Source organism: Canis aureus, chromosome 10 (genome assembly GCF_053574225.1).
Source record: "Canis aureus isolate CA01 chromosome 10, VMU_Caureus_v.1.0, whole genome shotgun sequence".
Classification (NCBI taxonomy): domain Eukaryota; kingdom Metazoa; phylum Chordata; class Mammalia; order Carnivora; family Canidae; genus Canis; species Canis aureus.
In genome coordinates, this window is record NC_135620.1 from 75,524,510 (window position 1) to 75,542,721 (window position 18,212).

Here is an 18,212-nt window from a genome sequence, read left to right on the forward strand (position 1 = left end):
GCTCCTTTCCCCCACGCACCCCAGGTAGCATACAGAACGCCTGGGCCAGAGGAGCAAATCGAAAATAAAGGTTTACCTCCATCACACACACACACACACACACACACACACGCAGCACGCATGCACACGCACGCACATGCGCGTGCACACACGTGCAATACTAAAAGGAGAGCCCTTCAGTCTCTAGAGCCAAACAACGTATCAAAGTCAAGGTATGAGGGCAAGGATGCGACGATCGGAGCAGCATTCCTGTTGTAAACCGCACAAGCCAGTACACTTTAAACATCACAGTTAAGACACCGACTTGGGAACACCAGCTTTTTGTTTGTTTTTGCAAAGACCTGAATGTCCTCGCAGGGATGTGGGTCCCTCTGGTGGCAAGGAGCTATAATACAATACAGGGATCCATCCTGAGACCCTCACGTTTGGACCTTTCTGGTTGTGGAAGGACCCCCAAGTAAAAACCAAAGCTGTATTCACCAGAGCCTGCCCACAGGGCCCCACCACCGCCAGGACTCAGCGAACGTTCCTTGGATAAACAAATGACGACGGCAAAGTATCCCACGCGCGGCGTCGGCTGGCACAGGTCGCGGCAATCACAGGCGATACAAGCACAGCCTCTGACGGCGCCGTCGGACATGGTGAAGTCATGTGCCCCCGCTGCAAGATGCCTGCTCGGACAGGCACCGTCTCCCCCGAAAAGCGGAGAGTAAGCGCGAAGACAGGGCCATAAAGCTTTCCATCGTGAGCAAAGGATGGTTTGATCACACCCAGAGGTATCGGGTCAGCTGACCATCAGAGGGAATCCAGGCAGTGCCACAACAGCGCCAGGATGCTTGGCGGCAGCCCCCGCAGAGGCGGGGTCGGGGCTCGCCCACAAGCAGGCCCGCAGCACGTCTGGGTGGTAGCTCTCGTCCAAGAAACGAGAGTAACGGACACAGCCAGACACGTCCCAGCGACTGGAATCCGTTCTTCCGAGCTCGCCGACCCGGGAGGCGTGGACGTGGCCCGGCGCGAGACGGCTCCCGCCGCAGGCCGTCCTGTCCGAGGCTCCGTCCCGCTCCCAGAACCCTTCAGGAGCCCGGGGGAGCAAGACTGCCCTTGGGCCTGAGTGCTGGCCAGAGCCGTCCCTTTACCTTAACCGGTTCCTCTTCAGACACTGGAGACCCTGTAGCCGATTTCCCGTGACGTCCGCTGCCAGGGGCCACCAGCTGAATTTAAGCCCCCGTCTTCGGAACTGTGTCAGATACACCAGGGAGCATCCTCCTCACTCACTCTGCTGCCTGTTCCTAGACCTGACGGCCTTTACCTTTATTTTTAATCTCATTTCTATGACTTCCCGTAAACTTCTAAAAATGTTTTTGAGACATCAAAAGAATAAATTACAATTTTAAAGCCCCAAATAATATCTCAGAATACTTCAAATCAGACATTCTTGTTTTGTTTCTCCAAAAACACCATGTGCTCTCCTACCTCTGTGCCCTCACCATCCACACAAAACCCTCTGCCCCTTGCCTATCAATTAACCTTTATTTAACTCGAACTTCAGAACCAGTTCACAAGTTGCCCTTCCCTAGAGCCTTCTCTGATTCTGCAAGCCACCTCCCTGCTCTGTTTCCGTGTGCTTTGCTCACACCCGTCATGGAACTGTCCCCTGCCTAACAGAGGGCCTGCGCAGTGCTCAATGTTGCTGACTGCACGCGTGGGACCCTTTCCCTTCTTTCCCCTTTCTCTCTTTCCTTTTCCCTTTCCTTTGTTGGGACAGAAGAGGCTACAAGCGGCGCCTGGGTGGCCCAGCTGGTTATTAATCACCCGTCTCTTGATTTTGGCTCAGGTTATGACCTCAGGGTCCTGAGATCAAGTCCCGAGTCGGGCTCCGTGCTGAGCATGGAGGCTGTCTTAGATTCTTTCTCTCCCTCTTCTTCTCCCCCTCCCCCCTCCATCAAAAAAAGGAAAGAAATAGAGGCCACTAAAAGGTCTGCTTATTTGTTTGTCTCAATCCACAAGCAGCAGCAGTAGCAGCCGATGAGTGAATCAAGTTCATTAAAGAGCCTGTTATAGAACAAACAGACGAGACAGGTGGGGCCAGCGGGTCAGGCTCTACCTCTGCATTTATCTCAGGACCATAAGGTAAAACATCACCCATCATGTTCCCTAGACGCTGAACAAGCCAAGCCCCACGCCTGGTGTGAAACATTCATAGGAGACAGACACAGCCAAATTCTTATACCGTAACCAGAAGGTAAGTAGAGATACCACTGTGATGCTGTACACACACAAAAGGAAAGGAGCCATGGCCAGATCATCTTGCCAGAAACATATATATAACCTGATGTACAAATGTAGTCCTGATGAGATGCCAGAAAGCTCTGGGTCATGGTCATGTTCACCTGAGGTAGGCACACAGAGTACACAGTGGCTGTTTTGGTCTGAAACAACACAACCCTTTCTGGGGGTAACTGCTCATCCCTCCCAAACATGTGCTTCTAGAGGAGGCTGTCGATGATGGGACTCACACGTGCATGCACCCGAACCTACGCACACATTCTGACAAAGACGGCTGGGGATGGACCCACGCCGGGCCTCTGGCCATCCTGACAGGGACGCCGTGGGGGCAGCAGAGTGTGAGAGTCCTCCTTCCTCCTATGTAATCAACTGGGAACATGTGACCCCAGCAGGACGGCAACGATGGTCTAGCCAGCTGGAACTGGAGAGAAAGAAGCCAGCTCCCAGAGACCAAGATTCGGTCCCAGCAGCGTTCCAGTCTCCATCCCTCCAGCACTATAGTCACCCAAGGAAATACATTTCTCTTTTTGCCTAAGTTAGTTCAAGCTGGGTTTCTGTCACTGGGGGGAAAGAACCTTCCTACCCACAGTATACTCGACCCCAAGTGCCCCGCTCATCACATGCCCCTTGCTTTCTTCACCAAACAGCCCCTGCCTCCTCACAAAGATGTGCACACGTTACACAGAAATACATCAGCTAGCCACGGCAGCCCAGCAGTCCTCCAGAAGCACCAAGGTTTACATGAATAAGTGAATTATGGAACCACCAACAACGTGTGACACAAGAGGGATAGGTAAATAAATTACAGCATCTCCACCTGATGTAATATTATGCAGCTATTTCAAATGTTTACCAAGAGTAAGTTATAATTTTAAAAAAAAAAGTGTGTATGGATGGAGAAGGAAGGAAGGAAGGAAGGAAGGAAGGAAGGAAGGAAGGAAGGAAGGAAGGAAGGAAAAAGAAAGAAAAGAAAAGAAAAGAAAAGAAAAGAAAAGAGAAAAGAAAAGAAAAAAGAAAAGAAAGAAAAGAAGAAAAGAAAGAAAAGAAAAGAAAAGAAAAGAAAAGAAAAGAAAAGAAAAGAAAAGAAAAGAAAAGAAGGGGGGGGGAGACGTATGTGTGTGTCCCCAACCCAATTCTATTGAATGAGCCTGTTTCTAATGACAGTTGGGGGCGGAGGGGACAAGGTATTTTAAACTAAGAGGAAGTTACCCAGCAGTCAGGGAGTAAGAACTGATATGCCAACTGCACCTGTGTGGAAGGACCGTCTTGCCAGTCTTTTCCTTACCTCCTCCGTGCGGCACACAACTCAAGCCCTACTCTTCTCGCTCAACTCAAGTGCCACCTCCCCCCAGAGGGTTTCCCGACTACTCCAATCCCAGGATCTTTTGCACTAATTCTATAGATTTTAAGCTGCCTTGCATTTTGTCAAATATAACATCTCCACCGTTAGAAAAGATAAAACTTTCAGAGGTCACATTTTACACGTGCATCAACATCTAAACCAGGTATACTTGGTGTTCAAAAGCAAACAGGAAACCTATACTTTAATAACGCACAGTAAACTGCTATACTCCAAGATCGCTGGTGGCAGCATACGTTGGGCCAGCCCTCTGCACAAATAATTCGGCAACATGATTAACTAGTATAAAATATTTGTACCATCTGACCTAGTAAACTCACTCAAATCCTAGGAATTCAAGGGGAAATGTCTATATGCCCAAGGATGTTATTGTGGAATCATTTCAACAACCAAACTGTCCCAGAGAGCAGGAAATTAAGTAAAGCAGGTGAAATGTAGTCAGGGAAGAGCGTGCACCATTCAACGCCATCAGGCTGGAGGCCACACTATATGGAGAAATGCCCCTGATAACGTCCAGGATCAAAGAACACAGAACAGTAGTCAGCCTCTAACTGGATTAGGGCCCAGTGGCACCATGTCTGAAGGGTGACACTGAAAACCACAGTCACTGGTGGAACTGTAAGTGACATTTTATGTTTCTAAATTTCCACTACTGTTCCCTTGATGTTCATTAATATTTTTGTTAAAACATATGAATGTTTGCATTTCAATGCTCGTGCCAGTGCCAGCGTCAGGATTTCACGCAATGGATCCTGATGACCCCGCCCGTGGCAGCCACTGGAGAGCTACACTGTAGTACCTGGACGCTCCCTCAGACACCTCTACTACAACGACTGTCCACGCGAGAGAGGTCCTCTGCCCGCCCAGGGTCCCCGAGCAGATCATCCACAACGTGTCAATGATCACTCAGACTTAGGCCCTATCCCACCGAACTGCACCAAGGCGAGGCATCTAGATGTGACTCTCAGGGCAATGAATGTTTAAGTTTAAATACAAGAGAAATTTTTTTTAAGATTCATTTATTTTTTAAAATTTCTTTAAAGATTTATTTGAAATAGTACGAGCAGGTGGAGGGGCAGTGGGAGAGGGAGAGAGAAAACCCTCAAGCAGACTCCCTGCAGAGCACAGAGTCCCAAGTCTAAGCAACTGGCTCTGGATTTCAGCTCTTTCCCTCTCCCTGTGCCCCTCCCCTCCCGCCCCTCCCCTACCCCACTAAATAAATAAATAGATAAGTAAAATCTTTTAAAAATATAAAATAAAAAAATAAACAGACTTGGATGCTTAACTGAATGAGCCACCCCAGTGCCCCTATAATAGAAACTTTCAAAGATAAACTGTATTTTGCCTACCAAATTCAGAATTTTTCAAATGCTATCCAATGTTGAAAAATAGTCTTTAAAAAAGGATCACTCTCGTAAAGAGAAACCTGGTACAATCATTCTGGGAAACAATTTGAGTATAGCTATATAATAATGTTTAAATATTCATCCTCTTTGACCCAATAATTATAGCTCTATCTGGAAATAATCAATGGAAAAATATTTACATACAAGGATGTTTGCTATCACACTTGTTATAAAGCAAAAAAAGTTTAACTGGGGTGCCCGAGGGGCTCAGTGGTTGAGCGTCTGCCTTCAGCCCAGGGCGTGACCCCGGGGTCCCAGGATCGAGTCCCACGTCGGGCTCCCCGCAGGGAGCCTGCTTCTCCCTCTGCCTCTGTCTCTGCCTCTCTCTGTGTGTCTCTCGCAAATAAATAAATAAAACCTTAAAAAAGAAAAAGTTTCATGACCTAAACATTCTACCATAAGGGCCTAAATAAACTGTAGCACATCCAAGTGATGAAGTACTATGCTTGCACCAAAAAACAAACAAAAACATGTTTCTGAAGAACACTCATAACATGGCAACATACCAAAAAGAGAACATTCAATTAACAAAAAGCAAGACACAAAACCGCATTTTCAGCTTGATACCAATAGTGTGTGCGTGCGTGTGTGTGTGTGTGTATGAGAGACAGAGAAAGAGAGAATCCCAAGATGATGAGCGAGATATTTTCTTCTTTACATTTTTCAGATTTTTCTAGGTCTTTTGCAGAGACGATCTCCCTAAAACCAGAAACAGCAATCCAGCACCCCAGCCCGACCACAGCATGCTGCTCACGTGGATGGTGTGGTCTCCTCTGCCCCTGTCACGATGGGCTTCCTCCAAGTCCTTCTCCAGCCGCTCCCTCTCCTGCTGCAGGTCGCTAAGCTCCTGGGTGACCTTCTTAATGTTCCTACGCAGTCTGTGGTTCTCTGCGCTCTTGTTGATGTTTTCTGAGTGCAGCTGTGCCAAAAGCGCCACCTTTTCTAACAGAGCAGCCTCATAATCTTCAGACCCCTGGAAGAGGAGGCAGACAGCGGAGATGAGCTCACTCTGTAGCACATGAAACAGACCAAGAAATCTGTGCTCCTTTTTCGCCTTGGGGTAGGGAGCGGGGAGTTAGGGAAGAAAAAGATTAACGTAGACAACCTCTAGGACCCAAACCACAAAGAACACGTAGATTTTGAAATAACACAGAGTAATGATTATGCCCCCATGTTGATGTGAAGGGGGGAAGAGGCTACAACTGTATAAAAGATGCATTTTTTTTTAAGACAACAAAGAAAAGCACAGAATGTCAGAAACTGCCTTAAGTTGGGTGGGTACATGGGCGATTTTCTTCCTTCACTTCTTTTGAATGTTCTAAGGTTACGGAGCATGTTACTTTTATAATGATTTAAAAAAGAAAAACAACTCCACCAAGTTATCTGTAAAAGGTGGAACACGAAGAGAGCCACCTGAGAAGCAGAGGCGGATCAAGCGCCTGCAAAGCTCGCTGAGGTTGGAGCAGCTCACACCCAAAGTCGCCTGGAGAAACAGAAGCGGTCAGTGTGGCAGCTGCATGGCCACCGCGAGCGGCTGTAAATTCAGCAGAGTCCAAGGGTTAATTATGTCCAGAACATCCTTACTTCATTATTACAGTTTAGTAGAAAATACATATGTAATTGTCAAGCATTTGGAAAAAATACTGTAACTCACCAATAACCAAAAAGAGTAAATTATTTTTTTAATAAATCAATTTTTTATTGGTGTTCAATTTACCAACATACAGAATAACACCCAGTGCTCATCCCGTCAAGTGCCCCACTCAGTGCCCGTCACCCATTCACCCCCAATCCCCCGCCCTCCTCCCCTCCCACCACCCCTAGTTCGTTTCCCAGAGTTAGGAGTCAAAAAGAGTAAATTAAAACAAGCTTTCATTTAACAAGATTGTTTTAATGAGAATATCCAGTGCTGGCAAACTTACTATGAAGCAACACAATTAATATTAACTTTTGAGAACTGACCAGGCATCCAGAAGCCCAGAAACACACTGGCAGGAATGTGAATTAGTGTAACTTTCTGTGGACAGATTACATACATCAAGTGTGTGTATACAGGACAGACATGTTCACACTCATCCTGATGATTCCGTTCCCAGGATTCAATCTCAGGAGAAGAATCCAAAACATAAGGGGGGAAAAGCCTTATGCACAAAGTCATCCATCACAGATTTACTTTAACAGGAAAAACGAAGAACCTAAACTGGTAACATGGGGACATTCCAAGTCACAACATGATATGAAAAAATAGAAGATTAAATTTGAATGCTCTAAAAAATAAAATCTATGCAGAGGAGAAAGCCGAGAAAGAAACACATCAAAATGTGAACAGTGTGGCTACGTGATCTCCTGATTCCCCATTTTTTTCCTCCTTTCTAGTCTCCCGAAAGAAAATTTGAAGCATATATAATACTAAGGAGAAAATAAACTTTTTTTTTAATCCGTTCTTTGGATTGGACAAAGGCTCATGATTAAAAATTCAAAAGCAAGGGACACATGAGCTGTGAAGGCCACAATTCAGACCATAGGGTAAAGGGAATGGCTCCGGCCTCTTGGCCTTTCCAGGAGACCCAGCTCCACCACCATTGCCGGTCAAGTCCTAGTTGTTAGGAGAGACGGGCTACAGCCACTGTTAATCCTGGAGAAGCGGGGCCATCTCATGTTTCTCCACTGCTATTTAGGACCTTGCAACAGAGACTGAGGAGGAACCCCATTCACATTCCAAAGTGGGTTTTAGAGAAGCTTCTGTTTTACTTTCCCTTAAAAATCAACAATTTTTTTTTAAAGATTTTACTTATTTATGTGAGAGAGAGCCCAAGAGCAGAGGGAGGGCAGAGGGAAAGGGAGAAGCAGGCTCCCCGCTGAGCAGGGAGCCCCACGTGGGGCTCCATCCCAGGACCCTGGGATCATGACCTGAGCTGAAGGCAGACACTCAATCGACTGAGCCACCCAGGTGCCCTAAAATCAAAAGTTTTAAAAAGAGTAGGAAACCAAGGCCTAAAACAAGGCCTAAAAAAAAGTATCTGGGGCAATGCTTACTTAAATAAACTCAAGAAACAAAAGAAGATAAACAATAATAGGAAAAATGCTCATCTTGAGCAATTTTCAGTTACCTTTTATTAAGCACTGGAGCTAAACCAGGTGCTTTTGCACACACTGTATCTCTATTTCCATGACCAACCCTACAAAGTACTCGTCACTGTCCCTACCTAAGCAACTGAGGCTCAGAATGACGAGCCCGTCACCAGATCATAAGTGATTAAATCTGGGACTCTCCATAGCGCTATACTGCCTCGCCCATTCCAGTGAAGATTCCAATTAACACCAATAAACTAGCAAGAATTAAAACAAGACTGAATTCAAACAAGGGAAGGCTAGAGACAGGAACACCAATTAGGAGCTTGTTAAACACAGGCCAGCCACAGCGACAATTAAAGTAAGCGTTATTATAAAGTGATGAACGTTCTGTGGGTTATCGCGCAAGTAACAATGACAGAGCCTCTTTTAAAAAGTTCAAATTCATCCTCACACCATAAAGATAATTTCCATGTTCAATTTTCCTTAAATGGCCCTTTGAGATACTTTGGAAAGTTTTTTACCTTTTTCTGCACGACACCCTGCTTTCTGAATTCCATGTCATCAGAGGGGTGCTTACAAGCAGGTGGTAAACATTTGGCGCAATTAGACCTACTCAGAAACTCAAGGCCAAACACCGTCTGAGCCAAACCACCCTTCCCCACAGTGCAGACACATGAGGAGTTTAATAGAGACTCACAGAGCCCAGAGTTCAAAGCCCAGTTCTAGCTTTGTGACTTGGGAGGAGTTAACTTTTCTGCAGTTGCGCTTCCTCGTCTGTGAAATCTCTACTTCACACGGCCGTCCTGAAGATTAAACAGGATCACTAAAGTCTCGTGTCCAGGAACGCAGGCTCAACAAATCTAATTCCCCTTCTCCAGCACTTGCATAATCTTCCTTTCCCAATCAAGAGACAATATGGAGAGTTTCCTCAAACTAAAAGCTACTTGCAGAACACCATTAACAGAGAATTTGAAAAATCGACCAAAGGAACTACTGTATTTTAATGCCAGAAGGTAATACTGCCCAACTTTTTTTTTTTTTAATATCTAAGTATTAACAACATTGTTGCAGGTATCAGCTTGAAGGTGGAAGTCTTTTTTTTTTTTTTCTTTTGTATTTATTCATGCGAGACACAGAGAGAGAGAAGCAGAGATGTAGGCAGAGGGAGAAGCAGGCTCCGTGCAGGGAGCCCGACGCGGGACTCAATGCCGGAACTCGATCCCGGGACCATGGGATCACACCCTGAGCCAAAGGCAGATCCTCAACCATTGAGCCACCCAGGCGTCCCCAACATTGTTTTTTTTTTAATACTACCCAACCTAAGGATGAGTTAACAACATTTACTAAATTACGACCTGTGCCCAGATACACGGTCTCGAGTAGTCCTTGTAAGGATTATGTGACCTAAGTGTGATTATCCGCATTTCCCGATGGGTAAGAAGGCTGCGAGAGCTCAAATATCTTGCCCAAGCGATAGTGAAGAGCAGAGTCAAGATTCAAATACATGTCCCACCCCACCATGTTCTCCCCAGTAAAGTAATATGGTTACATACATCCAGTGGACCACCTGAGGCTGTCTGAGAGCATAGGGATAAACACACACACACACACACACACACACACACACAAGTGCATGTCAAACCGCTGAAATCTGAGTAACAACCATGGACTGCACCAACACCGACGTCCTGGTTGTGATATCGTTACTAACGTTAGGCAAGACATCACCTTTGGGAGAACCAGAAAAAGTATACAGAAATCTACTGCATGTGAGTCTACAATTATTTCAAAATGAAAATTTTTTAAAAAATGAAAATTTTTAAAAAGGAGTGAATAGATCTATACATACTGTCATGATAAGAATTCTAGATAAAAAAAGATTATAGATTAAAATAGGTATTATGATCCTATCTACTGTTTCAAAGGTTCTATGTAGGGGATCCCTGAGTGGCTCGGCGGTTTGGCGCCTGCCTTCGGCCCAAGGCGTGATCCTGGAGACCCGGGATTGGGTCCCGTGTCGGGCTCCCTGCATGGAGCCTGCTTCTCCCTCTGCCTGAGTCTCTGTCTCTCTGTGTGTGTGTGTATGTGTGTGTGTGTGTGTGTGTGATGAATAAATGAATAAAATATTTTTTAAAAAAGGTTCTATGTAAGTATAAATAAGCAAAAAGTCAACTCGCATCTTTAGACATGACTTTACTGGTGACATCTATCAACCTCTTTCCACTGTCTTAAGTACTTTTTAAATTCCTCCAACGTGCAATTTTACTTTTACAGCTGAGCGGGGAGAGGTATGCACAGGTATACTTTCCAAAAGTTCGCATTAGGCCCCAGAAGACCTACAGAGCACCTGTTTTCGCTAACCAAAAGAAATCAGAGAAGGACCTGCACTTCTATGGAAAAGGCACCAAGTTATATTCGCAGATACAGAGACCAATTCAATGGTTGTCAGAGGAGAAGGGGGGTGAAGAGATGGGCAAAAGAGAGGAATGAGATTAATAAACAGTACGAACTTCCAGTTATAAAAGAGGTCACAAGGGTGTAACTACAGCACAGAGAATACAGTTAATAACACCAGTAACAGCTACGTGTGGTGACAGATGGTAGCTAGATTCATTGTGATCACTTTGTAATACATATAAATGTTGCATCACTATGTTTTACACCTGAAACTTATATAATATTATGTGTCCAGTACACTTCGATTAAAAAAAAAAAAAAAAAAGGGAAAGGGCATTCTGCATTGGTTTTGCAGCGAGCCATTAGAGGCAGCCCGCACCCGGAGCAGTGAGGGCGGCCCCACCACAAGCCCTCCCTGGAACTACACTGAGCATCTCAAGCCACCAGAGCTCTGAACAGCAGTGTCTTGCAAGCATCTGCTTTATCTTGATTTATTTCGTGTTTCTGTTAGCAGGATGATGTGTGTCCTAAAGCGTCAGAAAAGCCTAAAAAAAGAGAAGTGGTTTTTTAGGTCTGAGAATGCTCAAAAATTTTTCCATGCAAGTTAATGGTAAGTGCTTCTTTGCTTTATGCTATTTTATCTTATGAACATTTCATACGAAACGTCTACTTTTGGATATTGGGGAAAACCTGTATTTCCAATCTGAAAATATGTATTTTTCAATGAGTCCAGAGGTAGCAGCAGGCAGCCGACACTGTGGGCTTCACAGAGTCCCACGTGTGACCAGAATTCACATCTCTGCACTGTGGCAACCCCTCCAAGAATGTGAATATCACACCTGCTGTCTCAATGCCAGGCTTACTGCCATCCCTGTGAACTTTGGCTACTCCACTCAAGCTGCAATTAGCTCAAATCACATGACATCCTGAAAAATCCCACTACATAAAAGAAAATGCATTTTCAAGGGCCCATGCAAATTCAACCTACGTAGACCTTGTAACGAAACAGCCAATATAAGCACACTGTGTGCATTTACTCGTACGCACACACGCACACACACAATCAGAACAGCGGCAAAAACACAGATTTTGGAGTCAGGCTTGAGTTCAAGTCCCAACAACCTGCCAAACCAGTAAACCTGCTACCTCTGTGGATGAGGATTAAATGCGCACCCTGGGAACAGCCCAGCAGGCGAGCACAACCCGAGGACTTTGCACAGTTCCTGACCTCTGCTATCTTGCAAGCCAAGAAGCCCGGCCAAGGCAGTGAGTGACAAGACCTCAAAAATCGTTCTGAAAGTCTTTCACCTAGAACTGACAGTTATGAAATTAAGAAGTGTAGGTGATAAATCAGGGTAACAGTGAATGTAGGAGGCTACCTTCTTTCCTTCAAGGCCCAACATAACAAGCACAACATCAACGATTATAAGGATGTCTGTCTGGTCTCTCTGCTTGTCAACCGCCAACATACTTCTTTCCTCAAGCAGTAGGAAATATCAATGGTTTACTAAGAATTCAGCCTTTAAAACTTGTTATTTTCAAAGCAAGGAGGAAAAAGAAAACCACCTTGGTGCCATCTCAGCTCCACTTCCAACCACACGGTGCGGGAGGCAAATCTGAGATCCCCAGGGAGAGACTTGCCTATGTTTCTAGTGCACCATGATTTAAACCAAATTACTTCAATTATTCTTTCCATGAACCAGAGCTCTGCAAAAGATGAGACGTGGGACATGAATCATAGGAATCAAGCAGTCTTGCATTAGATTTAGCTTCTAACTTCTACTTTATAACCAAAAATACATGGTGGGAGGAAGGGGTGGCAGGGAGAGTTTGAAGCAGTATGGGCTTATTCAGAGGGTGGAACGTCATTGGCTCATCATTAGTAACAGGGATACACTGTAGAGAGAAACTAAAAAGATGGCAAGAATCGCTTCTCGGCCTTTTGGCTAAGATCAAGTGTAGGAAGATGGCAAGAAAATATTAAAATAATTAAAAACACAAAACTAAAATTAAGCAGAAAGGCGGAACATCACGGCAGTGACCAGCGGGAGTCCTTGGAGTACAACGCTGAGGGACAGAAGGGGGAAGGGCAGGTCAGATCATCAAGGTGTGGACGTGACACCTGGCAGGAGGCAGCCGGACTCTAGAAGCCAGGTGAGGGGAGGTAGAGGCGGGGCAGGTGGAAGCACAGGTCTGGGAGTGAGACCGGCTCCGGCGCAAGTCCTGGCTCTCTCCCCTTCTCTCCCCTACCCCCTTCATGGCCCTATGCAAGTCGCTCAACCCCGAGCCCGGGCCCTGACAGCGTCTGCTCCGCGATCTGCTGTACAGAGCCTGTGGGCCAATCCGCACAGGGCCCTGGGCACAGGGCTGGGCACATGGCTTGTGATCCATTCACACCGGCGGTCACTATCAGCAATTACTACACTTGAAGGTGGCCTGCCACCGGCGAGCTGTGTGACAGTGAATAAGCTGCCCACCCTCCTGAGCTTCAAAACCCCCCAAATCCAGCAGAGGCCGACCTACCTTCTCCACAGGGCGGTGAAGATTATGCGGGACGACACATGTCCTGCGGGGTCTGCTGTGGGCACTGAGCGAACGCAGCACTAACGGTGGGGCCGCTGCCACCACCGCCACGATCGCACTGACGAGGCCTGGTGAAGCCTCCAGAGCTGGGAGGGAATGTCTTCCAATGGGACGGCCAACTCCGTCCCTAATGGCCACGCAGGGTTTGCCGGGGTCCTCCCAGCTGCCAAGTCGTGCCCTCAGCAGGGGAAGGACCGAGGGCATGGCCGCCCGCAAGCCAGGTGACCGCTTACCTGGAGCTTCTGTGTCTGTGCCTCCTGGGGGGCGTCTGTGACTTTCGCAAGGGCAGCACTGAGCTCTTCCATTTCACGGCTAAGGTCTTCCACCTGGGTAAAAGAAGAACAGTGGCCAAGGATGCAACTGGACTCCGCTTGCTGTGCGCACGTCAGGGCTCTTCCTGCCCAACGGTGCAGCCTCTGATCACGGGCTTCCCGCCTGCCTTCCCGAGGCAGGCGCTCCTCTCTGGAGGGAGACCCTTCCCGCGACCACGAGAGGAGGAGACGACTCCCCGAACTCCAGCATCGGTGGGGCTAGATGAGGTGACGGGGACCGGTGCTAAAGTCACGGCTGCCTGAGCCAAAGCCCGGGACCACGGCTGTCCGTAGAGGCCACCCCCAGCACCCTGGCCTGGCCACCCCCAGAGTCTCTCATCCTGCTGCAGCCCATTCCGCCCGCGGCCACACCCGAGACTTTGCCAGCCCCCGTGGCTGCCCCTCCACCGGGGCCCCAGCAGGGGGCTCAACTCTCAAATCTCACGGTGGTAGATTCCCTGAGTACCGTGAGCCACGTGTCCGCGGCCTCGGACCCTGGTGATCACTCAGAGCCTCCCCTCTTCGGCTTCTTCAGCACCGCCGTCCCTTGGCTCGCTTCGTCCTACGTCCCTTGTGCACTCCTCTCCCCACCCTGAAGAACCGACGTCCCCTGCGTCCCCATCCTCAGCCTTGTTCGTTCCCTTCCACACACGCTGTGAACAGACTCGTCACCGCCATCGCCTCACCCACCCTGCCGTCCTGCCCTTTTCCATGCTGTCCACTGAGCTGGTGACGCCACCACATCCCAGTCACGGCAGCCAGACGCCCAGAAGTCATCCTCCTCAGCAAACCTCCCCAAATCTACCTCTGATGTAAGATTATTTCTGATTTCGTTGTCTGAGTACGCCCTGCCCCTGGACCCCGTTCAGCAGCGGCCACAGCTCTAACCCAGCCCTTCTAGGTCCTCGTCCTGCTACTGGGCCCTCTGCTCCCACTCTCTCCCTCCTACCATCCACTCTCCAGACTCAGCCCGAGACCCACTAAGATGCAAATGTGATCTGCTTGGTAGAGCCTTCAGTTCCAGGCCACCCACAGCGCCAGAAGTGACTAATTCCACCACCACTGGCCGCCCCAAGCAACCTCCGCGGCTTCTTCTCTGGCCTCCCTGATGTTCTGCACTTGATGCGCAGACAACCGCAAGATGCTTTTGGTTCCACAAACACCATCAGGCTCTCACCTAACATAATGGGTTCACCAGTGTCCTCCTCTCTGCCTCACCCCCAACCAACTCCTACTCATCCTTCAAGATTCAGCTCAAACTCCTCCCCCTCCAAGTGCCGCCCCACACACATGCCCTGATCTGGATCGGGTCCCCTGCCCCCCCACCTGCACACCCCCTGCACGTCCCCCCCTCACCACACCTTCACTCGGTCTCTCTTCCTCACTGGAGCTGCCAGCAGGGCTGGGGTCTCCTCTCTGTATCTGTGCCTCGCTCAGTTACTAAAACAACAGACAGCTACACTAACAAGATAAAATAGCAAGGAACCATTGGCCACAACCCTGGATCCCCAAGGTAACAACCCAGGTAGCTAACAGGTTCATGGTCACAGCCTTGCCTCCCAAAAGTCCTTCATCTCAACTCCACTGTCTTTTAAAAAGACTGGGCACTGGGGACACCCGGGTGGCTCAGTGGTTGAGCGTCTGCCTTGGGCTCAAGTCGTGACCCGGGGTCCCGGGATCGAGTCCTACGTCAAGCTCCCGGCATGGAGCCTGCTTCTCCCACTCCTCTGCCTGTGTCTCTGCCCCTCTCTCTCTCTCTCTCTCTCTCTCTCTATGTCTATCATAAATAAATAAAAATAAATTTAAAATAAATAAATAAATAAATAAATAAATAAAATAAAATAAAATAAAATAAAATAAAATAAAATAAAATAAAATAAAATAAAATAAAATAAAATAAAATAAAAAACACAACAAAACTGGGCATTGTCCAATATGGTAGCCACTGGCCACCTGTCGCTGCTGAGCACTTGAAATTTAATTAGTCTGAAATGAGATGTGCTGTAAGCACACTTGCACGTCAGCGCTGACACTAAGAATACAAAGATGCTAAGTACCTCATTATTACTATTGTTTTAATGATAACATTTGGGATATATATATTATTAAAGTCCCTTCCGCTTGTTTCTTCTTGCTTCTGTTACTGCAGCTACTAGAAAACTCAAACACCCACGTGTAAGTCACCCAGTCCTTTGACTGGACAACACTGAAGCGGACATTGCAGAGGAATTTGTGACGGACGGACGAAGGGGCCCTTCCCGCACTCCCTACACTCATCCCAGCTCTCTTATAAGCTCTCCACCTAAAGCTAAAAATTCAGGGTAGGACAGGCCAGCCACAGAAGCTAATAAAGAAAAATCTCACTTCGGGTGTATCAGACACAGCACATACCTCTTTTTCCTTTGACTTTAATGCCATGGTTAGGCCCTGAATGGCTTTATCCCTCTTTAGACTATTTTTCTTTTCTGCAGCAATTTCTCTTTCCTTCTCTCTCAGGTCCTCCTGAAGTGCCTAAATTAGATTAGAAAAAGATTCACTAAGTTGATGCGTTCCAACCAAAATGCACTGTAAATATATCTGTAAGAGCACACTCAAATGCAGTTATTCTATCTTATTCCTGTCACCCTGTGATTAATGTTTCCAAGGAGAGCTGAACGCAGTGGCGGCAGCTCCCAGTGACGTGCTAGCGCTCACGGCAACAGGCTGGGTGAGAAGAAGGGGATCAGATCAGTTAAGACGGTGACAGCTACTCCTGTGGGAAGGACTCCAATGCCTTCTGGAATTTGAATACAGTCACATCAGAGTCTTTGAAACCGTACCAGGTTATTTGGGGGAAATAACAGATCATTAATTTCATTCCTTAATGCTACAAAAGCTAACAGAGAATTTGGTTTGATGGAGACTGAACATACACATTTAGAGTCTGAGTTCATTTCTAAAGATAAGCCTGCTGCCTCCCTCCCGGGCTGTTGGGAGAATCAGGTGAGCAAATGGACGGGAAGCGCCTTCTAAGCCGGCAGGCGCCGTAGAGGCCGGTGCTGACTGCGGGACTCGGAGCGGCGGCAGGCCGGGGTCCCCGCTGGCTCTTCTCCGAGCCCGTCTGAGCCTCACGTGCCATCCGCACAATGGGAACGCCCGCTCCCCAGAAGGAGTGCCAGGACTGAGCGGCCTTCTCTGAAGTCCTGAAAGCCCGACTGGCACGCACTGGCATTCCCTCGACGACAGCGACCGTCACCCGAACCCTCTATCGCACTCAGAATACAGCAAGAGGCAAGCAGAAATCGCCGATAATTTTTTTAATGGCATCAGCATACCTGGATCCTCTCTTCAAGGCGGTGTCTCTCCTGGCACTCCATTTGCGCGGCCTGAGAAAAGGCATTAATTGGCACCTGGAAGGGACTCACAATGCAACGGCTCCCCCAGAACGATTAGAACGGGCGTCTCATTTCCTGACTTTTCCCCACCGCCGTGGACATCATGGACTAAGTGTCCACTACTCTCTGCTGCACCCGAGGTCCCACCCGAGCGAGGAGAAATGTGAAGACACGAGAGCCACGTGGGCTGATGACCAGCCCCACCGACAGTGAACCACGGAGCCGCTGGACTATGGAAAGGGCCAACTGAGCAACGGGGCCCAGGGTTCAAAGGAGGAGCCGGAGATGCGGGCCGACGGCAGCCGGAAAGTAACCGGGGAGGCTGCAGGCCGCACTCACTGCCACGCAACCCTCCCTGAGCATCTAGAACGGCCCACGGTGTGAATGAAGCACACGCGGCAGCCACCCTTGGTCCACCAAGAGCTGGGAGGCCTGTGCTCGGCCCACCTGCCCTTCTCTGCAGCGGGCCGTGGGCCCGGCCTCGTGGGGGGGAGAAAGGACCTCTGGGAGGCTCGGGGGCTGGCACTAGGAACCCACCTCCTGGAGCCTAGCAAACTCGAACAACTACGGCAAGCCCGTTTCTAAATTCCGCGAGGGGACCGTGCTCCCAACCTCCCAGAGTGGCCAGAAGGATTAAGTGAGGCGGCACGCTGAACAGGCTGCCCAGCCGCCAGGCCCGGCGCAAGGCGGTGCCCTTCCCCACTGCCTGACCAGAGGCAAAACGGGTCCTCGGTTTTATCCCACGAAAACCCAAAGGACGATACAGTCCCCGGGCAACCACAAGGCGACACGCGGTAAGACAGAGGCAAGCGGGTATGGGCTGTTTCCTGAACTGGCTCCGTGGAACCACGCCAGGGCCCCTGACAAAGGAGGCTCCCGCTAGTTCCTCAGCTGCCGGGGAGCTAGTATCTGGGGGAGTCTGCGTGTGACCGCGGGGACTGAGTGTGCGTCCCCTCCGCCCGAGGAGTCGGGGGCTCACCTCGGCTCCTCTCTCCTGTTCCCCCCTCGGAGCAGCAGAGAGTCCTCGGAGCTCTCCAGATGACACTCTCTCACCAGGACATGCCAGCTGAGACTTCTCCTCTTTAAGGCACTGAATTAAAGCTTCTTTGCTCTTCAAAGACAGCTTCAAGTCCTCAATCAGTCTAAAAGCGAACAAAATTTAAATATTAATTCTAAGCTGTTCTCTTAGCTCAGCGGAGCAGGAGGAGGCAGGAAATGGGGCCAGACATCTTCAAAGTAGACATGTCCGATGACTGAACAGAAATGGAATCGCGTCGTGCAGGCCGGAGAGCAAGGGCCAGAATTCGCGGGACGTTAACGGTCCCCTCACCTCCAGCCTGGCCCTGGTGGATCCAGCCTCCGAGCTCCCAGACTACGGTCGGGTCAAGCCACCCCCTCGCTCAGACTTCCAAGAGCCCCC

At 48.6% G+C, this 18,212-nt stretch overlaps 1 protein-coding gene and 1 pseudogene across 11 annotated transcripts in view; one reads left to right on the top strand and one right to left on the bottom strand.

Moving 5' to 3' along the window:
- CDK5RAP2 (CDK5 regulatory subunit associated protein 2) overlaps positions 1-18,212 on the bottom strand; it is a 153,323-nt gene that overhangs the window by 91,575 nt on the left and 43,536 nt on the right. For all 11 annotated transcript variants that reach the window (XM_077913110.1, XM_077913108.1, XM_077913111.1 and 8 more), the window contains 5 exons: positions 17,772-17,934; positions 16,733-16,783; positions 15,810-15,929; positions 13,341-13,433; positions 5,807-6,025 (listed from right to left, as the gene is read on the bottom strand). In XM_077913110.1, the coding sequence (XP_077769236.1) occupies positions 5,807-6,025; positions 13,341-13,433; positions 15,810-15,929; positions 16,733-16,783; positions 17,772-17,934 (646 nt within the window). The remainder of the gene's footprint in view (positions 1-5,806; positions 6,026-13,340; positions 13,434-15,809; positions 15,930-16,732; positions 16,784-17,771; positions 17,935-18,212) is intronic.
- Positions 12,451-12,532, top strand: LOC144322866 (U2 spliceosomal RNA; annotated as a pseudogene).